The sequence below is a fragment of the Hyalella azteca genome, unplaced genomic scaffold, assembly GCF_000764305.2.
Source record: "Hyalella azteca isolate HAZT.00-mixed unplaced genomic scaffold, Hazt_2.0.2 contig3210, whole genome shotgun sequence".
NCBI lineage: Eukaryota > Metazoa > Arthropoda > Malacostraca > Amphipoda > Hyalellidae > Hyalella > Hyalella azteca.
The window spans coordinates 513160-540037 of NW_025933462.1; the positions used below are offsets into that span (position 1 = coordinate 513160).

The 26878-nt window shown below is 39.6% G+C and overlaps 1 protein-coding gene across 2 annotated transcripts; it reads left to right on the top strand.

Moving 5' to 3' along the window:
- LOC108682615 lies at positions 1–26878 on the top strand. Of its 2 annotated transcripts, none has more exons than XM_018171812.2 (6): positions 1–274; positions 18097–20107; positions 20635–20809; positions 21207–22537; positions 22771–22923; positions 23853–26878. In XM_018171812.2, the coding sequence occupies exons 2-6, from the start codon at positions 18119–18121 to the stop codon at positions 24075–24077; spliced, it is 3873 nt and encodes a 1290-aa protein (XP_018027301.1). In that variant the 5' UTR covers positions 1–274; positions 18097–18118; the 3' UTR covers positions 24078–26878. The 2 variants fall into 2 exon arrangements, with proteins under 2 accessions (XP_018027301.1, XP_018027302.1); XM_018171813.2 differs by lacking the exon at positions 1–274 and adding an exon at positions 3570–3674.

The window sequence follows — 26878 nt, forward strand, 5'->3', positions numbered from 1 at the left end:
GAAGCGTGTGGTGTCGCAAAATTTTGTGCATGAATTGATCAAGCAAAGCCGTTCTAAAATAATTTTATAACGCTTTATCTAACATTCTGTAATTTCAGTTCCAGAAATAATCTTTTAAAGAATTTCCATGCAATCTAAAATTTATTTGATATTGTGCTAAATATAAACGACCCTGGTCTCAAAAACTTGTTTGGTGAGCTTTCAGGATCCGCCGAAACTCAATCAAATTTGATCTCTTCTTGGCACCAAGATGGAGACCATAGCAGTTATGCAGGTGAGTTAACTATCTAATAAATGTTTAAGACAATTGAAAACACGCCTTTAATATTCTCGTTAGATTAAAACTAAATTAATATGTATAATTATTTGGCGCCCAGATAGGATCTTTATTCTTTAAAATAAGTAGCAGCAGATGCTTTCGACCTTTCGTACTACCTAACATAATAAGCAACCTCAATATCCACGATTCTTTCAAAACCGCGTGAAACCTCAACAAAAATTTGAACCTTATCAGATCTTTGTAACTTTGTGCGCTTCTTCTGGACGGTGGTAGTCCTATCATATCATACCTAGTGATTTCGGCGCTGACGAATAGGTGGTGTACCGTGTGGCCTGTCGTCGATTCTTGTAGGACTTGTACTTTTCGTGACTTGTCCACAGCACCACAGGAGATCTAAAAACAGGTCATTTGACCGGATCTTTTTAAAAATGAAGATAGTTTAAAATAGCTACTAGACTATTTTAAACTATCGTTCAATATGGTGCTAGGCATTTCAATTCTGAACATATATTTCTTCGTAGCTTTATCTTGTCTGTTCCTGAACGCGTTAATGCTCTCATATTAAAATTATTTTAATCCAAACCCAGGTTGTATCATCCCGACATGGTAAAAAGTAAAGCTAGACTCCATATTCGCAAATCGTTGGATTGACTTACAGTTTCCCACAAAACAGGTGTAACACCTGTTGTGTGCATTATGTACAACTGTACATAATGCTTACAGCTTACACAGCTCGCATAAATTGTCTTCTGACAATTCTGACATTTTAGGCATTTAATTGGTTGCTTAAACAGCTAAATTATGCTTTATAATCTATGGTGTAGTGATATATCTTGATCAATATGGGATTTGTGCTGTAAAAGTAGGGTTATATATAGTTAGGCACTTACCTTTGTGCTTTGTCCTGCGAGGGCACTGCGACAGCATAGTGCACGCTCTTTGTTCTTTTGAGGTTCGATTCCCTGTTTGTGTGGAGAATGTTTATCTGCTCTCGTCTGCTATTGTTTGATATGAGATACCTAAGAAATTGTATTGATAGACAACAATTGTTTGTTTCGTAAACTCAAATTTAGCACCAAAAATGTTTGCACTACAAGCTTTTGCAACATGTGTGTATACTGTATATTTATGACAAATTATGAGCATGTACAGTGACATGACAAAATTACAACTCTGTCGCGCTTTAGCTGTGAATAAAATAGGTTAAAAATTTACTAAAAATGTTATTATAATCTATTATCAAATAATAATGATTTTGCGCATTTTTATTTTATATTATGCTTCCTTATCAGATCACACTGCATGCCTCACAAAAGAAACGGTCCCACGCATTACAATTGTAATTAAATGTACGATTTACTCTGCCCGTTAAATGCAAGGCATAGACAATCTACTGATAAATTCTCTATTTTTGGTATACTGAATTTACACCGAGAATACATTTTTATCTTTTAACAAATGAAAAATCTTAGTACAATTGATATGACATCGGAATATTTCGGCGATAATATTCTCCGTTGCATGTGCTCACGTTTGTCAACTTGTCTGTGACATGCAAGTGTCAGGCGGAGGAGCGGTTCATGGGAGTTTTAGACAGCTCATTCCCAAGCAATTACACTGGCAATTTAATAATTTATTCCAGCTGTGTAAGCACTTTCTAGACATGTTGTGTGGGAAATAGTAAAGCAATAATTAATCGATTAGAAAATGTGGAGTTTAGATTTTTTACACTCATTTTAATACCGGTTATTATCATTTGAAGTTGAAACAGACTTTTATATTCTGCAAACTATATTTAAGTTCATTCATGCGATCGAGTATCATTGGTTTTGCAGTAGAAGGTGTATTTGTTGTTTAATACGTTGATTCAGATTCCAGTTTTATTGAATACTAATGGGGTTATTCTTGACCGTTCTCCTACTTTAATATCACAACTTCAATTCAGAATTGTAAAAGACTGAAAAGTGACTGAATGAAATGATGTGTTGATTGTTCGATACTTTTAACGCCTCTTGTAATTTAGAGTTCTGATCGAAGATATTCTTTCAACCCTGCAATTGACAGGTTTCATTCAGATTTCGAAAAAATGACTCTATGTTATACGTAAGGACGCCCAAAAAGTTTCAGAATCGGATGTGTGGTTGCGAGCGTCGAAGTCTTGAGAGCCGAAGGCCGAGCTTCCCTGGCGGCTCGCAAGGCTGCCCCGCCACGATATCACGTGATACACGCGTGCAGCGATCGTGTGTGTGTGTGTTCGTTTGAAACTCGTTGCGGGTACCTGCTGCACGACGCCCCGCCCACTCTAGGGTCAACATCTGGCATATACATTCATGCCATTCAGAAAGTGCGTCATGTTTTGAACTCACAGCTTTTTAGTGCAAAGACGGTGTCTGACACCATGATAACTTTACTCGTATATCTAAACAGATCTAAGTTTTTCAAATATCATTCAACGAACAAACGAAACTGAACTAAGTCCAATAGCTTTCTCACACGACCCTAATATCGAAGACCACTATCAAGTAATCGGGGAACTTCGTCATCATAAGACTGGCAGAGTGAAAAAAATTAGTTCGGTATAGATAGTCCACCAAGATTGTTTCATTTTGATACTAGTAATCAAATGAGATGCTCCATGATGTTAAATACGTACATACCCCTGAGATTGTAGCGCCTGCGATTTGCAAACTACACGTGAATTTCCTACTAATGCTTCGACGTGCACACGTGAAGCGTGCGTGATGAAGCTCTGGACATGCGTGCTCGCAGCACTCGCCGATGCCAGAAGCCTTCCGTTGTAGTGGCACAAGTGCAAGCGCTATAATTTCCTCGACCGCACTCAGCTATTCGCTGTCGCGAGGCTCACTAATTTGTTTGTTACTGATTTTATGTGAGGGCTTTTAATTGCTTGGAAGTCATAGGCGCATTTGTCATATTCGACGCTTATCAAAACGACTAACCGCCATTTCTAAAAAAATAGAACACGGAATTTTGTGTTCTGCCACTTAGCAAATTTGTTTCCTGAAACCTCATAAAATATTATTCTACTGGTAATTTGCTCCTTCATAGATGTGACATTAAAAAAGTCAACGTTTATAGCACAAAGTTTGGTTATCGCAAGCTTATGATGACACTGCATTTTATTCACCGTGATACGAAGTCTGAGTCATGGTTTAGCCCGCACACTTGTAACGGATGAGCCAAAAGAACGCGCAGGCAGCTGGATTCTTCTCTCCTCCATAATGCGTGCCGGTGCGAGTTAGCGTGTGCAGCCAGTAGCTTCCAGGCTTTCATTTGAGAATGTGGTATAGTTGTTGTTGCTCTCTAATATGTGCATCGATTATGTGATTATTCGCCGAGGATTTATATCAGAGTAAAACTATTGTACGACGAGGTCAGTTGAGCTATATGAATAAAATTTTTGCTGCCCTGTCTTATCGGTTATATTTTGTCAATTGATGCGTGCATAACACTGTGTAGGGAGCTGGCTAGTGTGAGAAATCGATGCGAGGAATACAGTTGTTGGCTTACTGCAAAAGAAATATTCATGTGCTCATCGACTGCATTGTTTCGTTTCAGTTTACGTTGAATAACGTAAAGTTTCTGTAGTGTTTCAGGTTTCCTTGGAGCTTGAGCCAACCATCACAATTTGAGAGCTAAAATGTCCTCTGTCTTAGCATAGCAACTTCAGTACTTAGCACGGTCTTGTAGCCATGTAGAAAGCATTGTTAGTGAGAACGATGAACAATACATGCTTCATTTAATCGTACTAATTGGCTGTTAGTGACTACGAAAAGATGCCTTGCACGTGTCTCATCATTCAAAGATCAACCTTAGTTAAATCATACTCGGTATCTTGACCATGATTATTAACCAATGCATTTTTATGGCATTCTTATTCACAGTTATTCGCATCCGATACTTCGTTAGTTCCGTGTCTTGTATGGTTAATAAGGTTGATTTTCTGGTCGTTTGCTCGTAAACACGAAGTTGAAGATTTATATACAAGCATAACCTATTGCAGACTGCAGAGAATTGTTATTAATTATTTCAGGATGGGAAATATATGATCAATTCCACAAATCTTATTGGATCTCAAAGTCTGAAGCTGCATTTTCCTTTTTGTTCACTTTTAGAATTAATTTTTGGAATTTTAGAATTAATCAAGTTGTCATACAGGATCACTTTTTACAATATGAACCACCATTCCTAGAATTACACTCTGCGCCACAGGACATTCTATTCAGTGATTCATGGTTGCTATTGAAATTTTAAGATCAGTCCACGTGTCATTCCTATGGCAACTTGATACTTATTAATAATATGGTTGAAATGTCAATTGAATTTCTGATAAATGAAAATAAGCGACAAATTAAGCCTCCTGGCTGTCTCCGTGACAGAGCTAAATTATCCTCCACGTTCACGACATAATCACAAAATCCATTTCCTCTTCCATTGCTTGTGGTGATTTTAACTAAACGTTTTGTTTACTTAATCAACGTGCATTAGCGCAAGTCACATGATTCTGAACAGCATAGTAACGACTGGTTCTCTCAATGACATAGATCAGGTCGTTGTTATTTTTTGCTCCATCTGATACTCGACGTACAAAATTGTTAACCAAAAATATTAGTCCTGGCCGTTGATATGTGCTAGATTATGTTGACGTCGGTCAATCAATGGTCAGGCCATAAAAATCTGCTAATACGTGCATTCCTATCGCAGGAACAACCATGTGGTCTTTGCTGAATTTATTTAAAATCATCAAACAAAGATCCGGCAAACATGTTGTTCGAAACTGCAACCGGGAACCTAAAATATGTGAGCTACCGAGGAGCTCCGTTACACACACGCCCTTGGCGTGACAACTATTCAGATTTATTGTCAGTGTTGTAAATTTTGTATTATATTCATTAAACTTCTTCAATTTAGCCAGACTCGACGGATGTCGCCGTCGCGTGCGTGGTTCGGGTTATCGACCCTAATGCTTTGTTCCGTTCGTTTCGTAATGTCCAACATATTTATCATGACTGATCTATGTATAGTACTCGTATATATACTCAATTTCTAGCATAAATTCGTTTCTTTCTACTCTGTGGACTTAGGAGAAATATGAAGAAAGTAGAATTGTGGGAAGATGCAAACACTAGCTAATCCGCGTTCGGGTTTCAAATCAGTCGCTTCAGCCTGACAATTTTGATTTAAAATTATCATACGTACAACGCACAAAAAGTCAAATATTTTTAGGCAGACAACCCAGCAGTGTGCTATATGAAATATTGCACGTTTGCTAAAACTAGGTGAATTATATAGTTCTTGTGTTTAAAAGGGGCCAACACAATTAAAGACCTAATTTAAAATTTTGTTTCTATTATAATGATATAATGTAGATCTTTAGGAGTTCAGAGACGCGACACACGCGTAGTTCCGAGATGTTCATGCAGTTCCTTCTTGAGCAATTATAGCCGCGGCTGAAACATGCATTCCAACTTTCACTCACAGGCGCTGAAACATTGCCAACTTTCCAATGGAAAGGTTGAAAGCATTAATGACTGCGACGAATTTCCGAGATGTTCATGCAGTTCCTTCTTGAGCAATTATAGCCGCGGCTGAAACATGCATTCCAACTTTCACTCGCAGGCCCTGAAACATTGCCAACTTTCCAATGGAAAGGTTGAAAGCATTAATGACTGCGACGAAGGAAATGACCATGGAACATTGTTACTAAAATTACGCTCATCATGATGCGCTTGAGTATGATACGAATGATTCTAACAGTTGTCAGTGTTAAAATGTTATTATTGATCGTAATTATTTTAATTTAGTTAGGTTGCGACCGTAGCGCCTTAGGCTTTACTCAGAGTATTCGCGTATATAAGTTGTCGTATGAAATAGGCTACGGCAAAAATCGTACAATCGTACAGATTGCAATGAAACACTGGTACATTTAATATTAAATGAAGAATTCAGGTTCACATCCTAAGTTAACAAAAATCTCTAGTGTAACCTAAGCTGAAAATCTATCAGTTTACACGAATAAATCTCCATATTCACCAGAAACGTTGATCCGTTGCAGTTCCGTTGAGTAGGACGACTGTCATGAACGACTGTACTTCACTCGCACGTTTGCGGCCGAATTGCCATACGGCCGCAAACTTGTTCTTTCTCCATAGCTGTTGTGTCTCGCTGATGTAGATGGCTCGCGGTCAGTCTGGCGGTAGGTTTTTTTTTCATAACGACCGTACCTCGGAATAGTGGCGTTGTCTTCATCGTCGATGGTTTTACTCCAAGCTCTTTGCCGTACTTCTGCTGTTGGTGATCGTGACTGTACCGCTACAGACGATGACTGAACGTATTGTTTTGATGACCGTACCGATTACAATTGTTGCTCAGTGCTCGAAAACTTGAACCTTCTGATTGCCGGCGTTACAATCGTTTGACGTCTCGTGGCCTCTCACGTTGTCTCACGACTGAGTCGCAGCCGGAGTGTTCATGTTGACCGTACATAAATATGTCGAAGTCGTGGCCGCTACGTGTAGATTTAGACGCGTTTACAGAAATCATAGTCGCCTCGATGACTCTAGTTTTTTTTTGCGACCGTTCGAAAACGGTGAAACCGCCGGCCTTATGTCCACTGCCGTCGTAACGTCCACATAGCAGATTGCAGACCGTGCTAGTCATCGTGACTTCGGAATAACAAACTTTGGCGCGAATTTTAGGGTCTTTTAATAGACCGGCGGTCCTTATATAGACCTCTCGAAGGACCCTAATATGTATAGACCTCTTATATATTAGGGTCCTTCTACGTATGGACTTCTCGAAGTGACGCCGAGTTTCTCAACAGACGTTTCCCTCAAGATAGGCTCACTAACGTTCAATGTAAACAAACAACACCCGGTCCCTCGGCCGCGAAACAACGGCGTCTTAGACACTCGATATCGCTTCAACACACATTCCTACTTTTCTCACCACCTACACACAAGCTATGTTCAATATTATAATTGAAAATAAAGTCAGGATTACCTACGCTTTATGCATGTATAGTTGAAATTTCATTGAATAATATTCACTTATTCATGGAGCACCCCACTGACATGCTTCAATGAAGATAGCACGGTAAGAGGGAGGAGTACTAGCCGAAAAATAATATAACTCGATCAAGTATATATAGGTACTCACTGCAGTGAGTGACAGAGAGCGCATTTTCTCGTTGATGAAAACGTGAGGTCACAGACGGACAGACAGACAGACAGATGGACATGGCAAGCACAATAGTGTTTTTTTTTCCACAAATGAGAAAATGCGCTAATAATGATGATGCTTGCATGCGCCTTGTCATCGGTATCCTTTACTTATTCGTGACGTTCTTTATTACGATACCTCGGATATGCATGCTTAACCATTGATGATAATTCGTGAGTGTGATGCGTAATATGCTTAACCATTGATGATACTTTGTGTGGGAGATGCATGTTGCATTCAATATACGTTTTGCATTTAGACAACTCTTAAATGGTGGTATTTAATTAATATTCTCAATATATCAAAATGCAATATGATGCCCATGCCTTCTTTTGAGAGCTTAATAAATAATGAGACCAGAGAACGAAAAATTTAATTTAAGACTGAAGAAAACCTGACTTTGCACGCAGTGCTAATGATTTATTCTTTTATCATCTTGACAGTTTATAACTTCCGTGATCATAATTTTAGGTTCCACGACATTTTCATTTTCCTGAGATTCAGATATACATGATATACGTAATCTTATCCATGCGCTACGTCTTATTTGTGTTCGCACATATCACGTGATAACGATAGTACGATGGAACGTCTTGATACAAGCGTGCGAAATAGATGCGTATTTGACTTACGTGTGTACGTTTGTATATTCCGAGTTTCACTTGAACATTTCATCGTCGCAATGAATATTATTCATATAAATATTTACTGATCGCTCGGCAATCAAAGGTTATTAAAGATCATCACTTGTGACACAATGGTAGTGAGATTTGAGCAACATTTAGCAGTATGGACAGAGCGCGATTTTAAAGCCGCATGAGCGCAGTGTACTGTGCACCAAACCAATTATTAAAATATTGTCTTGCTTTAGATGATCGTGTTACGTATTCCCATCTATATGAGGCGAGACACTTGTGTCAGTGTCGTGATGGAAAACGAAGTTGCGAATCTTAGTGCTGATGCTATAATTCATGCTAATGAGTTGGATTATTAGGGATGATCAAATGTTGATGATTATTATTGATCAATATTATTGAGCTTGGTGATTAATTGATCAAAAGATACTGTGCATAGAGTACCTACGAGAATCATTTCGATTTAAAATGAAACGATGCTTATGAGTCGGGAATTACAGTATTTTAGTACAGTATCCTCATTCTCCTTTACATGTAAAGTTTTTTCCTGCTAAGGGCAAGTCATTGTAACTACAGGTTCATGTTTATACTTACTGGGGCTTTGCCCTTACCAAACGTGTTCCAAAATCATATGCTTCATCCACGCATATATTTTAGTTCTTATAATGGTGAACTCAAGGCTGCGTTTCCTGCTACACCCTCAATCTCAGTAACCGTTTCCCAGTAACCTGTAGTCTGTTCGCAGCAATTGTCTGTACGACAGAGCAGGCCTATAATGATCATACTCATCAATGTATTGTTTGATTCTTAGCGCTACTCTGGTTGCGGGTGTGGATGTATTTTCGTGTATTGTTGTGTTTTTTTTTGTATTTTGATTGACTTGCGTATCATTCGATTAATTTGAAACAAAATCTTATAAAAAATGTATTTCGTTGCATTATTTGATATAGGGTACGTACCAGTGCATATACAGTATAAACTATTATTGTATGATGTAGAGCGGTAATATCGTCGACTGTATTCGAATTCTTCGAATTATTATAGTGTTTCACTTGATCACGAAGCGTATTATTGACTTATCTATTAATTCATTAAAATATACGTATTATTATGCGTAAGTTGCAAGTATGGTTTCTCGGTCACGGCGAAGCCTGCGCTAGCGCCTCTCGCCACAGCGTTCTCGCCGCGCGCTGCGCTATTTTTACCCTAACGAATATCAGCGGCCGGTGCTGAATTTAAGGAGTAGTGATATATTAAGCATATCATACTGGATCTATAACCTGCAAGTATATTTTCCTTGTATATTTAGCTTATATTTTGGAAGTAATCAGTTACCAGGCTGGATCTATCTTGAATGCGTGGACTATCATTCTTAGAACTATGCCCTGTTGCNCAAATCCTGTCATTCCCAACTCCATCGTTGGGAACCCACTTGATAATTTTGAAATTAAAGGACCGTAATTGAAGAAAGAATCGTCCAAACCTATATCATACATGGAACTCCCGTTCAAGTCATTTTTTGAATTTGAAAAGGAAACTTTGGTTTATTACTTTTGAATATATATTTGCGCTGCTTGGCACGATATTTAATGTGTGCCGTAGGAACGATTTAAGTGTTAGGAATGATTTGCAATCGTCATTCTGGTTTGTTTTTATTATTTGACACCTAATGAGACTCCTAACTATAATTAAATTACGACTCTTGCTTTCAAGAAATCCTTGCATCTCGACAATTCATACGCACTACTCAAAAAGCTAGGGAGAGCTTTGGGAGGCTCCTTGGCGCGTGTCTTAGCTCGTTAGAATTCATATCAGTTCTTGCGTTACTCGAGGCTTTATTTCCAAGTGCGTGTCTTCATATATTCGTGTATATAATTGCATTTTGCTTTAACCCGGCTCAGTCTCGCGTGCGAATTGCCCACGTAACTCGTGTAAGCGACCTCGCGTGTATGTGCTGCCGTTCATATCCATCTGTCCCTTTTTCGTTCTCCGTGTACTATACTTATATGCTAACGCTGCTCTTCCTTTGTCAGCATCATTTGAGAGTTTTCACTTCGTGTTGGTGTGAAACAATTTTTTATTCAATAAATTTTACATGGTCGAAGACTGCCACTTTGTTGGTGCTCGTTATATTGTACGATGTCTGGTGCGATATGGCTCCATAGCTGATGGGCCAGCAAACCTTGTGTAGGCTATTTATTACTTATTTACCTCTCTAACAGCCGTACCTAAATACAGCAAATGTTGTTATAAGTAAAACCCGGTGCAATATTTGGTGTTAAAGATAACTATTGAAAGTCGCGAAGTTTGCAGGGAAAGAGCATCTGCGTGGATGGTTTTTGCACTATGACTATGAATGACAGTGAATCCTCCGCCGATCGAGGTGGATGCATTATGTATGTCAAAGCGATGTACGGTCATACATACAAGAAACGTCTTTCTCTCCTTATAAATAATGCAAGTGAAGAAATTGTGATCAATACTAGTCCTTTATGCTCTTACCTTCAAACTTGCGTCTGCTGACCGTCAGTGATATTATTTTTACATGACTCGGTGTGTGTCGGTGCAGGATTTATCACTTCCTTATTTATCACCTGATGCTGCTGATATTCTGTTTCCGTCATATAATAAATTATCACAGCATAGTTAAACGTATGCTTGATCATGCCATTTTCTCGAGTGCCCCGACACGAATTTGGGGATGTAGCAAAATATGGATTTGGTGGTTTTCCTCTCGTACCGGGCGTGTACAGAATTTGAGTAGCAACTTGGGCCGTTGTTTGTGTCACTGTAATTTGAGTCTAACAGCTAGTGGACTTTGGACGGCATCAAATGCACTAGTTCAGCATGGGATGTTCGACTTTGTCTGGCATATATTTGTGGAGAACACCTGTGCCTTGTTATTGACTCGTCGCTTTTCGACCGACGATTTGGTGGGCACAGTTTCATGTTGGGTTTATTCCGTATTGTTTACTCGCCTTCAATTATTTTTATTAACATATTTAAATAGCAATGCAGTGAAATCGGTTCGCAAAGTTCACGCATTGGATCTGAAGATTCACTTGCGCCACAATCTTGTATCGACTCAGCCAGCGAGGCCCATATAATTTGGTCCTCTTCTCTTAATAATTGGTATGTGGCAATGGATGAGTTATTCCGTATGTGTGGGGTGTCTGCAAGTGTCATAAGCACTGTCTGTGCAATGATTGCTCACGCTCCGGCATTGCTTAGTTCGTAGCACATTTATGTTATCTTGTCTAGATATGGAATTCGTTTTGACGCGATGTTATTTCCTGATACATAACTTTATCGCGAAAAATGGTCCTTTTTTTTTGTCAATTATCCTACAATTTTCGCCATAAGGCGTGGGCTGCCTTATAAATATTAATTCCGTTGCAATGGTCTTGATTGCACCGTAATAATCTACCACTGGCTTCTAATCCGACGCATGCTCTTCATTATGGATGCAAGTACAACAAATTACTTTACAACGACCGTGTGGGGGCATTAATGACAGTGCCGCTCTAGAAATACGATCAGCTTTTTCCTAGATCAAGGTTGGTGTTTTGCTCAATAGTTCTGTGTGGCGGATAAAGATATATTGCCAATTTAGGATTGACATTGGACTGGTGGTGGATTACTTTTTGAAAAAAGAATAATTTTGATAAATGTTAAACGGCAAGTGCAAACGCAGTCTGATAGTTTATCTATTTATCTTTTCAAGCTTGCCTGCAACTCCTGATTATGATGGCTTACTGTAGCCAACATTTACATTTCACATTTTTTGTAAAATATGAACGAAAAAACTCTGAACTGCAATTCAAATACGAACGCAGACGAACAATAAATTTGTATTTGGAGGTGAATATTGGCGTTCCTTAAGAACATGCTAGAATTTTATTACTGACTAAACAAAATGAAAAAATATGCAGCAAAGAATGAGAATATTTACAGGAGCTACTAAAGTTCTAGTAGATTTCACAATCATAAAATTTGCGATCATTATCATAATCGTGAATATACTGCCTCTTGAAGTGGCACACGTTTACACATAACATATACATATACATACTCTATCATTTTTACTTATCTTTGTCAATATTTTTTTCACTCAAGTTGGCGCTGCAGAGTGTATCTATATTACCAGGTGAACGTGGCATATTGGATCGGAAGGCCTGAAAATCCGAGCCATCCGTGCTCAAGGTTAAGTTTTATATACGTTCGTGATGATACCTGCAATAAATATAGATAGTCGGCAGCCATATAACCATCATCCACCCAACCCGTGGCTCACAATAAAATTGCATACTGCTCTTCACACGCAGTTTACACACACACACAGACAAAACTGATCAAAATTATATTCTCTGGCTCATAAAACAGAAATCTATGCAAAGATAAATTCATTAAAGAATGACAGGTAAACACGAAAAGATCAGAGAAAAAATTCAAATGAGTACTTTTTCAATCGCTGAAATACAGAAGCATATATTTTGTCAAATAACGAGTTAATGGAGGATCTATTCTCCCATTTTGTTAAGTGTTTGTATAGCAATGGAAGTTCTTAAAACAATTGAGTGTGGTTTGGAGGGCGGTTCGGGGAACATTTCGCTCTTTAATGGTTTTAAAATTGTTTATTATGTGCCTAACTTTCACCGTCCTGTGACCACCATTAAAAAGTCCGCTTCGAAGAACTGGCATTCCGAAAGCGGAGTAAATAAGAATCTATTAAAATAAATGGGAATTTTAGAAGCGAATCGTAGAATTTTCCAATAACCTTTCTGGAACACTGAATTAACATAACAAATTTGTCATGCTATATGTTTTACCAAACACTAAATATCTCAGCTTACTCTATTTAGCCGTAGTTGGCGAAATTTGCAGAATAAAGCAAATCCTGCAAGTTTAAAAACTTGTCCTGCAAGGAGCTTAGCTGCTCATAAGTCATGCGCTGCAAGGAGCTTAGCTGCTCATAAGTCATGCGCTGCAAGGAGCTATAGGTGCTCATAAGTCATGCGCTGCAAGGAGCTTAGCTAAGTCATGCGCCTCAGCTCCAGATCAACGTTTGTCTCATTGTCATGCGAGTGCTCTGCTCTCGGCACACTCAAGAATTTTGACAATCTGTGGATTCATTTACGAGTAAATAACAGAGCACACCATGTATAATTAAAGTAAGATTCAGAAATAACGCTATAGTAAGGTTGATGTCTCTCCTAAAAAGGTGCCAAATAATGCATGTTCGCAATTATGATGAAGTAAGAATCATAATTATCGCTACAATAATGATGATCTAGATGCTTCTAGAAAGGTGTCGAATTTTGCAATCCACTTCAAATTAAAGTTGCAAATCAAGATTTGAATAATATGACAGGCTTTCAGTCCTGAGCGGTTTCATAAATGTCGATTGCTAAACCTGATATAATTGAAAAGAAATATTTTATATATGGATCGGCACTTCCACGTGCATTCATTTTTGTCAAGCTTAGACTTGCCGGCCTCAGAGCGTTGTTAACTTGAAACATTTGGTATCGAAAGACGCTGAAATATTTTCATAGCTCCTTGTAAGAAAGCGTATAATATCGATAAATTCAGTTCATTTGATTTTTATACTTCAAGGAAGTGTTAAATACTGTCTGCATTGCTAAAGGCTTTGTGTTGCGAAGACATTGCATTTCTGCGTAGTAAATGTGACCTTCACTACATGACCTTCACGTGTGTTTAGAGTTGCACATATCGTCTTTGGGGAATAAATTTTTTTGGACAGGTGAATTCCCGTAGAGACTATAAGGTTATGGTGAAGCTGTTTTTACAGGCATGCAAGCTCCACGTGTTGTCTTAAAACCTGAAGTGCATCGTTTGAAGCTTACTATGTAATCATTGAGTTAAGTTATTCGTTTAGCCATTTGTCAACAAATATATAAATAATAATACTTAGTGTAGAAACAACTTGCATAGAAACTCATATTTTCTATAATCTTGTTAAAATTAGGCCTACAATAATGAGATCCATGTACGATGATTTGATGAAGCGGTAGAATTGCGCTGACTGTTCCTCCTTTCATCACGATTAATGTCTGTATTTGTTTACGCTTGAGAGTGCTGCGTATTTGACCTACGCTATTTACGATCGCCTTATTCATAATTACCAGCCTAATTGGAGCCGCCCCAAGATCCAGTTTATTTATTAAAGGTAAATCACAGTCGGCACGACGCTGTCGAGTCCTTGAGCCTGTTTTTCCTTCCACGTCTGCAAACTCTCTGCGCCCGCCCCACGTGTTTACATTCTAAGCATAAAAACGTAGAACTAAACATGCCAGATTGATGGATGCTTCTCTTGTACATTCTACGAATACAAATGAAGTATATCGTTCAACAGAATGATATATTTTTCAGTTCTTTTTTCTAATATTTAAAACAAAATTTACGAATTAACAGACCGATAAATGTTTCTGTTGTATATAAAAAATAAAATAAAACATATGCAACTGTTGGAATCAATCCTGGACACGGAACTCGACAAATATTTTTTCCGATATGATATCTCCCCCTTTTAAATAACTAGCATTCCTACAAAAATGCCGACTTTTTATTCTAGATCGATTGCAATTCACCATATATACCTACGTATTTTTTGTTGCGTTTTGTTATTAGTGCATTGTTCATAATGTTGAATATTCTTTTAAGTGTTTTGTTTATCCTTCTTGTGTGACGCACAGCGCAATTATTGCCCGTTGTAGGACCGACCCTGCAAGAGCTTCGGGCCGTCGCCCGATATTTAGCTTGTAAAAAACGCGGCCTAAAACCCTTTTTTTCTCTCATTAATATTGTCTGCATTTAAATGCTCTTGATACTAAATAGCCCTTGTATTTTGTTCTGAAGAGAAGTAGGTGCCCAGCCTTCACTTATTAAGCACTAGCTGTGATTATACAAAGTAACGCGAAGTCTACAACTGCTTACATGAGCGTGTGTCCGATTTTGCCATGTAAATTATATTGACGCAAGCGTTGTAATAATTTTGATGATATTCGATGCTGTTGTTGGCTATACAGGTGATGCGTACAAAAATTCAGAGAACAAAGCGCCTGGCTTTACGTATACAGTATCTACGTCTCGGGCCCAGAGCGCATGTGTCTACATTGAAAACAATAACAAAGAATGTGCGTTCGACGGAGTCAGGTTTAAGGGCCTTATGATAAATTAATTAGGCTTGTTTATGCCGTGTACAGCCACGCTGATGACAAAACTATCAGCAATATATTCTCTTAGAACTAATGAGCTTTTGTAGTGAACTCATTGAAGCTGCATGGCTTTTCTTGCGATGCTCCTGCCATATGTTGGTGGTAATTATAAAAGTTTCTTTCTCCCTTAAATGCGTTTGCTCATTGATACGAGTCTGTTTCAAGTCTATAATTGCAAAGCTTTTCATTGCATGATTGTTGGCGTGGTGCTGTCGCCAGATCTTGAGCGGGACGGTCATCCTGTCTTGATAACGACATTGTCATTGTTCGTGCGCACTCATTGAGTGCAGGATGCTGCATGAGGTCATTTATATCCCTTTAACTTCACTGCCCGACTGACGTCTAGATCTTCGTAAACGTATTATTTCGAGACACCGAATTTATTTCAAAGCGTGGCTACTGGAATTTCGGCTTATAGTTCACGTGGGAATGATAATGTGGCGACTAAGAACATAAATAAACCTACTCGTGCATCGCAATTCCCATAATTTCGCTTCTACCTAACGGTGTCGTAATAGGCAAGTGCGTGGCATTCCAGCTTAGGCTGTTAGCTAGCTTATTTGCGGACGCTTCATTTTCCGTGCGAGTGTTTAGTCGCTACTATTGCTCTTTTCTTCTATCGAAAATATTCATTTTTGCAGTTAGTGTGTCTTTAATTTTACGTACTGCGCAGTTAATGTGATGACTCATTTATCCTTATTGCTTTTGCTGAAAATATCCGAATACGTCGAAACGAAGATAAATTCCAACTTTTAATGGATCGTATTTCTGACTGCAAGTAAAGTAGAGCTTACTATTGATGAGTTGCGTGCATGCAAAGTTAATTCATCATAGACTGATTCCAATTGTGCATGAATCATCAACTTGGCGCCAACGTAACGGGAGACGGGCCTCAATTGGACCATCGTTTTGTTACGTTTATGTTCGTTACCTTCTATCTTATTGGCATGGCCGCCCAATAATGAAGTTTGTGGCCACCTTATCTTATTTATAGGCGACTACCGGCATGTTGATCGCCGACTGTCGTCGTGTTCTAGAAAAAAACTCATTTGAGGGTACGGAAATATGCAAACGGCAAGGCTACGCCGACCAATATTCTACCTCACTAAAATAATATTATACTATACCTCACATTCCTTATGCGGAGATTCACTTATCCATGAGTAAACGTTACGTTTATAGGAATTTTGGGCTGCCAAGTTCAATACAATTTTGGCATTATATTGAATTGCAAATTACTTATTAGCTTTGTTTAAATTACTGATGAAGGCTAAACAAAATTTTTTCCGCGTCGAAAACTTACAACTTCAATCAAAATCTAATACTGCTTATGGTCACTATCGTATATAGTAAACAAATTCGCTATTGAGAATCTGAAGAATCTTAATATAAGCAAACCACGTCACCAGGATAGCGTGAGATTTCCTTACCCGACTGTCCTGTCTTGCAGATTCAGCAATAATTGATTTTTGCTTACGCCACTTATAACTGGGGGACCGCGTTCATTCTACGATACATTTCCTTCGGACCTTGAATTGCCGTTGCTTGCCTGAGGCTGCGACCGCGTACCATCCCAAGCGGTGTTGGACTTTAGCAGGCGCAGGTTCCAATCAAACATGACTACATAGATTTTGGCACTGTTCGTCTTGGGCTCAATATTTTCGTTGCGCAAGGCTTCATCTTGCCTTGTTCGTACCTTGGACTTGACGCGCCCAACCATCGACCTATATCGCGCGCACGCAGCGGCAACTAGCCAAGCGCTTTACGCCTCTCTTCATGCATGGTGATGCCATCGTAGGCATCGGCGTCGGTAGCGTGCATAAGGGCCATGAACGTACATCGGCGACACTTTCGTGCATCATACTACTGCTTTGGTCGACTAAATTATCGTTGCATCAGCGTTATTTTCATGCATCGGTGTTTTTATCGCTCATAGGCGCCATTGTCTTGCATCAGCACGGACAGCACCATTATCGTAAATCAGCCCCATTATCTTACACCAGCACCATTATCGTAAATCAGCCCCATTATCTTACACCAGCACCATTATCGTANCACCAGCATCATTATCGTACACCAGCACCATTATCGTACACCAGCACCATTATCGTACACCAGCACCATTATCGTACACCAGCACCATCATCGTACATCAGTTCCATCATCGAACATCATCATCATTCTCGTGCATGAGCGCCATAATCATGCATCAGCGCTTGCATCATGCTTGGCTAGTTGATGTTAATTTAAAAATATGTAAGGCACGATTTATTAATGACCTAAAATCATTACTGTTTATTGCAGAAAGTGTCACTCTATATAGTGTGGATATTTGTGTAATTCGGCAAAAGCTTTTCTTTTATGCAAGTTTGATTAAAGACAGGAGCATGTTTTTCATTAATAATTTTCTTATTCATTTTTTCAATGAGTCGAACAAAATTTCTTGCTGGCGCAAGAAATCAAAAAGCAGGTTATACCAAATGACACTTTAATGGATTGCGGCGTTTCGAAAATACAATTTTCATTATCAAGCTGGTGAAAGGTTTTGCTACACTTGAAATTGAACTTTGGAAATCACAGTAGGTAGTACAAATCAAGGGTATTGTGGATACAATTTGAAAGCTTGGATTTCAAATCGTTTCCACACCACTGTTTGATGATGATACAATTCCGCTGTTTGATGTCTTGTTTTTATTTGCAGGGCTTGAAGACGGCCTTCCAAGATGGCCGCCGTTGGTCCACTCATCAGTAACCGGAGGGACACAGGATCTTCCATTCAGAATCCCATTTCTGTGCCCTCGTCATCCATCGCTCAATACTGCTTCAACGGAAGCCAAGAGCGAGTTTCAAGTCCTCCAGCGGGAACGTCACTTGAATCCCCCAACCGATCCCAGAAAGCCGATAAAGTTGCTTCCACTTCTCCATCTCTCCATAAACTCCTGGTTGGATCTAAAAGCGTTCCAGTCGATTCCAAAATTTTAAATTTCCGAGAATTTGCTCCGCCAGTTCCTGTGCACTCAGGGTCTCCAGCAAAACAAACTTTTCCTTTACCTCCCGTGAGAACTTCTCCTCTGACTAGCCCAGTTACAAATTCGTCCCCGGGGCAGATATCGAGTTTCAATTCCAACATCAGTAACCATCGGCCGCTGGTCAAATCCCTATCGCCTACATATTCTTCTTCTCCCCACAACTCTCTTTCTCCTTCCGTAAGTCCCGTTTCAAATTCTCCTTATTGCTCCAACCCTTCTTTCAACCAGTCATTTTCGCCCGTTAAAAGTGCACAATTCCATAAACCTTTGAGTGGGCAGCGCTCTTCGCCGTCTCTCCACCGTCATGCTAGTAGAGCAACATTTTTGCGAACTCCTCCTAAGTCTCCGCTTCTTTTGACGAGCTCTTCTCGTAAACTATCTTGTCCGAAAATATCTCGAGTTTCTCCGACTCAGTTCAAATTTCAGCAGTACCATTACTCCGAAGTTCCCAAGTCAGATTCCGCCTTCTCTGAAGACATTTATGCTTACTCTCCCATACTCCGTGGATATTCTCCGGACTCGCCCGTTTCCCCACCAAAGCTCAAGTCGTCCGTTACTCAAGATTCTGGTATCAGTTACCCTTACGGTCTACACAAATCGGAGTCATCGTATTCTGAGCAGATCATCCCATGCAGGCAAACCTCAGTTTTGCCTAAGTCAAGGTCTACTATCTTTCGGTCAGACTCGGCTTATTCAGAAATAGAATATTCGTATTCAACAATACCTCAGTCTGAGTCATTCTGTTTGGAAGAGGAATACGCGTATCTTTCACTGCCCAAGTCTGATTCTACGTACTCAGAAAATATCCTTTATTACCAGAATCAAAAACAAAGAGATCAAATCCCTCGTTCTTTATCATCTTGTAGTTATCAATTTGCAAACAGCTGTGAAGCTGATGATCTCCAGTTTATAGACGAAGAAATTGGAGTGTCTTTTTGCAGTTCGGTGATTGGTGGTCGTTTCGGTCGATACCGAAGCTTGTCTCAGACGTCCGGCCCACGAAGGTCAAAAAGCCAAGCGACAGTTTGTCCAGTTTCCAGCGTGTTTGTGAAACCCTTATGCTCATCAAATCCAAATAACGTCACCATGCCTTCCCTCAAATCGATATTCAAAACACCACCCCGTCAGTCGGTTCCTGGCAAAGCTTCTAGGTACGAAAGAACATCTAAGAAAAGCATTAGCAAAGATGTTTCAGCTCACAGTCTTAGGCTATTGGACACGCCGGCGGGTCCCCAAAACTGCATTAGGAAAAGCCACACGGTCCTTGCACTGTCCTCTACAAGTGCGGCCTCTAACTGCTCAGCGTCAACCAAACTATTTCCGGGTGCTGAAGCAAACCAATGTAAAGTACACCGATGTCTGAGTAAAAACCTCCTCAAAAGCATAAGCCAGACTCTCAATTCAAGCATTGGCCAGAATCTCAACAAATCAGATCAGTTGAATCCACCTCGTAAACGCTCACGACGAAGGTCCCAACTTTCAGCCTTCCTGCCGCGGTCTCTGTCGCGTGCGTCTTCGATAGCTCCGTCTCTTGCGTCTGCTGGTGCGTCGTATCTCGGTTCCTTCATCGGGTCTCTGGGGAGTGGCGAGGACGACACCATCTATTGTCGTCTCTGCCTCATGGACGTCTCTGTCAACTTGATGTGCCAGCTTTCCTTTTGCCAGTGCAGGTTCTGCAGATTTGTGAGTATACAAAATTCCCTGGATGTATACCTACTATTCATAGTTTTTAAGCTTGATTTGAATTTGTACGAAAAGATGGCAAGTTTATTCCTTAAATGGTTGAATAAGGCTAAGCTTTTCGTTAATTTATCCTTTTTCGGTAGAAGTAGACAAACTGTTGACATGAAGTGCATGTCAGTAGAGAAAAGGTTAAATCTGCGATGTACCGTATTGAAAAATTACTTGGAAAATGTAATATTTATAGGGTTGATCATAAGCTCAGATCTGAATAATAAATCTGGAAGCACGTAAAAAATCTAATATTTATAGTTTGTTACAAACTCAAAACTGCATGAGAAATCTTAGGGTACTCGAAAAATCTAATATTTATAGAGCATTTGAGCTTGTTACAAACTCAGAACTGCATAAATAAGTCTTTGGGTATTTTAAAAATTCAATCGTTACATGTTTAGTCAAAAATTCTCTATCTAGTTCTAGAACTCAGATCGCACAAGACATCTTAATTACCGTGTATGTGGTCATTTCAGTGCATGGCGGAGTACGTGCGCGTGCAAATATTGTCAGGACAGCACCGCATCGAGTGTCCCGACGGCTCCTGCGACGCTCGTCGGGATGGCGTCGGCGAGCTCACCTCCGACGAGATCGAGGCTCTCGTCGGCAATGACTTACTCGCCGTCAGGAATAAACTCAAACTTGATGCAGGTGCTGTCCCTTGCTTATTTTTCTTCCATCAAAATTATCCTTCATTTCTTCCATAAATAGTTACCCTTCGTTTCTTCCATAAATAGTTATCGTTCGTTTCTTCCATAAATAGTTATCCTTCGTTTCTTCCATAAATAGTTACCATTCGTTTCTTCCATAAATAGTTATCCTTCGTTTCTTCCATAAATAGTTACCCTTCGTTTCTTCCATAAATAGTTATCCTTCGTTTCTTCCATAAATAGTTACTCTACGTTTCTTCCATCAATAATTACTATCCTAACTTTCTTCCGTCAATAGTTATCTTAATATATTAGACAGCCATGCATTCATATGAGTTTTGTCCGATATTTAGCCTCAATTTTATCCGGAATATTTATATGTTTTTTTCTACTTGCAGAGGTGACAGCTGATCCTTTCCGCGTGTTCTGCCCTCGGCCCGGATGCGCGACTGTCATCCGACTGAAGCAACCAAAATTTGCTATAGAAGCCAAACACTCAATTGGTCCTCAACCAAAGTCGAATTTCCCTTCACAAAAGTCTTCTAAATCCCTTTCACAGTCATTCGTTTCTTCTGCATCGCAATCTATTCCTCCTGTCCTACGACCGGTTCCTTCAGCACAGCCTACTATTATTCCTGTAAATTCTTTTGTTCCTTCTGTAAGTCAATTTATTCCTCCAGGCCAAAGACAACCTATTCCTTCCGTGCAATCAACATTTACTACAGACAAAGAAACCCACGTCATTCCTTCTAGCCCCGTTAACAAAGCCGAGGCTGCGACCTCTAGAACAAGACGCATTGGCACCACAGTAAACTTGTACTTGACGTCTCTCCCCGAGACTTCTGTTTTAGCGCAAAATTCATCTGATGCATTCATTTCAAGTAGAAAAAGTTTACCTGAAACGTCCCGTACAGGCTCATCCGAAACGTCCCCAAGTCTGAAAATTCAACCAAAGACGTCCCTTCCAACGGAACCTAGTTTCTCCAGGAAGTCTCTTTTTAATAAGAAAAATTCAGCTGAGTTGTCCCTTCAAACGGGCGCGGCTCAATTGATACAAACCAGACCCTTGATTTACGAGTCTCATCGAACGTCAATTTCTGCCGCTCGCGTGCCTTTCTCTGCAAAGAGATCCTCTGAGAGCGTTCTTCCTCTTTCCCATGAAACCGTTGAAGTTACTTCCGAAAATGATCTCATTAATAATAGTAATAGCTGTAACACTAGTATAAAGAATGACGCGTCAACTGTATCTTTGACCAAAGCCCCAACTAGTGAGATAGATGAGGATTTCTGTAGGTACGCTGAGATTGATGAGAAGAGCGCTATGTTACCGGAACGCAGAATATCCTTGGACGAGGTAAATATGATCAGAGATATAAAACGACCTAAAATCTTGCCGCTAACGTCATCTCCAAGACCGCTAAGACAAGCGGAATATCCTGCAGACCCAGACTTGTCTGCTGCCTTGGCAGGCCTTCAATCCCCTGCCGAATACAGGCCTTTTGCCGCGCTTCAGATGCCACTTGAATCTTCCTCCGACTTTAGGGTGTTGCAAGGGATCCCCGAGCAGCCGGACATCGAAGGTGTCATGTCAGGGCACGGGGTAACGTGCCCCACGTGTCAGCTCTCCTTCTGCCCCTCATGTGGACTTGAACCCCACGGGGATGCCGCGTGTGCTTCCTCCCTGCGCGCGTCCTCCTCTAAAGGCATCAAGCGGCAGTACAATAAACTGGTTAGTCTATGACATTATTATTTCCACACTTATGTCCACACCCGTGATGTGTACAATGGTAGTGGTATTTTTCTGTATTTAAGTTTCAAAGACAAGAAATATCTCCTTAAATTGAGAAAATGTTAAAAGTTTACCAAAATTTAAAACTTTAGAGGTGACTCGCATTGCTTTGGTGCTATCAGGAACAGGGTACCGGAGTTGACGGAATAATTTATAATACCTCGCTATCTCAGATGGGAGTTGACAGCAGCGACCTGCCTGGTGTGATCAAGTGCTGTCCCAACCCCAAGTGTAGGGTCCCTATCGAGCGCAACGAAGGCTGCGCACAAATGCAGTGCCGGGCCTGCAAACACACCTTCTGCTGGTACTGCCTCGCTTCTCTCGAGGTGAGTACCGCTACCTCGTAACCTTTACCTATCAAGTCATTTTATGAACGGTTTTCGGTGCCTCGGCAGTATAGTTACAACATATCAAATATGTTGATGAAATTTTTTAGGTTTCACCGCAGCACAATGCCGCGTAAAGAATCCCAACATATCGAATCTTTTTTGTGAAAGGCTTTTCCACGGCAGCACAGTGTCTCGTTTGCAAAATCAACATATCAAGTCTTGTTTGTAAAATGTTTCAAGTTTCACGGCAGCACCACTTTTGTTCATTAAGTTGCGCGTATAATAAATTCTATCTTTAATGTGGTTCAAATAAAACTCGGTAGATTTTCGCGTTATCTTTTATATTATTAAATAATGGCGTGAGAGCTGGAAATGATCAAAAGCAGATATTTTTTCGCTTTTTAACTCTTAGTACGACTATGATGCAACGCAGTTATCCGTTCACTCTCACTTCCTTACCTTCAACTCTTATGTTCCCTTGAATTCGCATGTGATTGCACAGCATCTCTTTTGTTTACTTCTATTGCTTTACTCTGACTTCCACCCATAATTTGTAATGCATTTACTAATTTGACGCCCACTATTATCGACATCTACCATATTTGACAACCTCATTATTTCTTAGTTAGTATAGTTGAATTTGACGCCATATCGTCATCTACCCTAACAAAATTTAGAGTCGCCCCAGCTTCTGGTAATGCAAATCAGAAGCTGCCGGGTCTGCAAATTTTCACTGGGTAGTTATATTTGAATTTGACGCCCACATCGTCATATTATCATCGCCTACATCGTCGACAATATACATCGTCGTATATTATCGACATCATCCGCATTTGACACCCTCATCGTCATCTAGTTATATTTGAATTAGATTACCACATCATGTTACAGGTATATTAGAATTTGACATCCACTCTGCCCCCCAGGAGGACTTCCTTCTACGTCACTACGACAAGGGCCCGTGCCGCAACAAGCTCGGCCACAGCCGCGCCTCTGTGCTCTGTCACCGCCTGCAGGTCATCGCTATATTCGTGAGTGTCGGGCTGCTTGTCTTCGCCGCTGCGCCCCTCTTGGTCTTCGTGGGGCCCTGCGTCCTCTGCTGCAGGAGCAAGAACAAAGAAGCGGCGCCCAACTCCAGTGAAGATTGTTGAGAGCGGCGGTTGATATCTTGTATATTGGTTCTCTGCTATTGTAATGGTAAATGAGTTTATAAATGTGGCCAGAACTCCAGTGAAGATTGTTGAGAGCTGCGGTTGATACCATGTGAATTGGTTCTCTGATATTGTAATGGTAAATGAGTTTATAAATGTGGCCAGAACTCCGTTGATGATTGTTAATTGTTTCATCTGAAGTATGTGAATTAGTTACCTGATATTATAGCAGGAAATTAGTGTATAAAAGCAGTCAGAACTCCAGTAAAGATTGTTGAGGACGGTGTTTGATATCATGTGAATTGAAACATTTATATTGTCACAGTAAATAAGTTTATAAATGTGTTTAGCTTCATGAATAATCATTGAGATTAAACTTCCTTTGTAATGCGCCAAGTTTTTTTTTTTTGCAACCGACTCGATGTTTGTGTTGAGCGACATCGTAGTTATGAAAAAAGGTTTAAGTTTTTAAAATCTTAAGAATCGAAGCTTGAAATTACGGCACAAATGATTAAAATTTCAGTTATATTGTAGTTTGGGGTTTCTCAATGTGCACTCATTCATGCAGAAGTGAACAAAACGTTTTTATCTGTATTTCTGAACTAACATGTGTTGTATTAAAGATGTAAGCATATTTAACCCGAACATATTTGCTTTAATTTTAGCATTTAATGTCTATTGTTGTAATAAATGCCAATAAATACTCTCATATTGCGAATTAACTTGATACAGTGTATTTATTTAGTTTGTGAATGGCTTCCTTGTATCAAAATACCATGAAATTAAGATATATCTATCTCATACGACTTACTCATGTTTGCTCACGTTTTACAGTTTGCATAATTTTCTGCTCTATAAGGTTATGTCTCATGTCGTTTGTCCTGCTAGGAAACCAGCGATTAAGAACTACAATAAAGGATCAGTGAAGTTTATGAATTCGCTGAACGTAAGTCATTTGAATCTGAATGCGTTAGCTGTGTAGAGTTTCTTCTTGGAATTTACCATTTTTAAACGCAGTAATAACTTGAATAACCTGGAACCTGAAATATCATCTTCCTTATTACCCGTCATCGAAACCATAGCAGTAGCAATAAATGTATTGGATTGTCCAGCTCGGCATTCCAGTCAAAATATGTATCTGTATGGGTATGGACTTGCCTAGGTAGCCAGAGATTGCAATGCTTTATGACGATTGTGTCAATGCACAATTATCACATTTTTTTATTCAAATTTGTATCTTAAGCGAGAAATAATGAGCGCTCTGGAGTCGCGAGTATTTTGGCAGAGGCAAATATTGAGTGCTGTGTTTGTATCTAGTGTATGAGCTGGCGGGTGATAATCATGGCATGATAATATCCATGGTGCACACTTGTTAATATTCCTGAAGGCTTGTTTGCTTAAAAACACTCAACGCATAACCGTGTTTGAACTACAATTTTGGACTATTCGAGTTTGTACGAGCAAATATCAAATACGTATCTTTAATAACAATAATTTCCCAATGTACGTTAATGAATAGTTGTTTGTTAGGAGTTCCAATAATTGGATGTAGGCCAAGTAAAAAAAAAACTTATACATTGCAAAGTAGTTACGAGGCCAACTGTGGGTGTGCATGCAACGCATGTGCATCAAGCTCAAAGTCATCTCCATTGTATAATCTTACTTTTGTTCGCCTATGAATGCATTTAAATTCGAACAAACTGCACGTAATTGAGTATAATTCTCCGAATCATTTCTCTTCTAGAAGACAGACGTTGAACCGTTCACCTTTCACCAGCCGGTGTGTGTTACTGAACTGATCTACAACTACACGGCCATCACACGTATGATGGTCCATCCTTTGTACACTAACTCACACACATTGAAATTATTTAAATATGCTAGGCGTAGAACTGCGCGCATTCACCCTTATCTTTCCCATTCTCTATAGTACTAAGAAAGCCACAGCTCAGTTGCATCGTGAGGTTGAACAGGGTTGCACTGGCCGCTCGAAATCTTTGATCTCTGTAGAAATAAGTGGAGCTTAAACTTAAACTTTTGTACTTAATAAATGCAATGATGATGAACTGTGCTGTTTTAACAGCTGTAGTGCCCTCAACTGCACCCTTAGTGCTTTATAGTGCATAAGTCGCCAGTAGTGAGTAGACTTTATATGAACTATCTAGTTAAGATCGATAAGCTTACAGGTCTCTTTAGTATTGAAAATATGGCTATTGTAGGTTCTCATCCCTCTTATATTCAATGGAAACGAAATGAACATCTTGCCCCTCCATTACTCCTAAGCAACGAGTTCCGTGAGGCTTTTCCTGCCTGGATAGGGAATAACTTGTTAGAGGTCAAATGTTGCTTAGCATTATTTTATGCTAAGCAACATTTTATGCCACTCACCCTACGCTTTCGTAACCACAATTTGTACATTTGATTAGCAATGATTAATAATTTAAATTTGCCTCTTAGCAATGTCATTGGATCGTGTTCGGCTTAGACTTAATCCGCTAATAGAAGCTGCGTTTCCTTGTATATTCAAACGAAGTGACGTTTTGGTGTACGGTAATACTTTATGTGAGGCGTTGCGTGTAATTCTGCTTTCTCAATCGAGAATTTTGTCTGCCGATAACAGTTGACCATTTCTTTTTGTCTGTATGGAATTTTTTGGCAAACTACACGATTTTATTTCTTATTTCATTTCATCTTCCTTTTGTGTATAATTTGGTTTCTATTTATCTTATTTGTTCCCATATGCAGAGCTGTAATTTTGTACGGAGAGGGTCTCTAGTGTGCGTAGTAAACTGAACTAAAAA

Excerpts from the sequence above, each read along its gene's own strand:
- LOC108682615 (XM_018171812.2), top strand. The coding sequence starts at position 18,119 with ATGGCCGCCGTTGGTCCACTCATCAGTAACCGGAGGGACACAGGATCT. Across the intron at positions 22,538-22,770 it reads AGCGGCAGTACAATAAACTG|ATGGGAGTTGACAGCAGCGA; the intron begins GTTAGTCTATGA and ends TCGCTATCTCAG. Across the intron at positions 22,924-23,852 it reads ACTGCCTCGCTTCTCTCGAG|GAGGACTTCCTTCTACGTCA; the intron begins GTGAGTACCGCT and ends TCTGCCCCCCAG.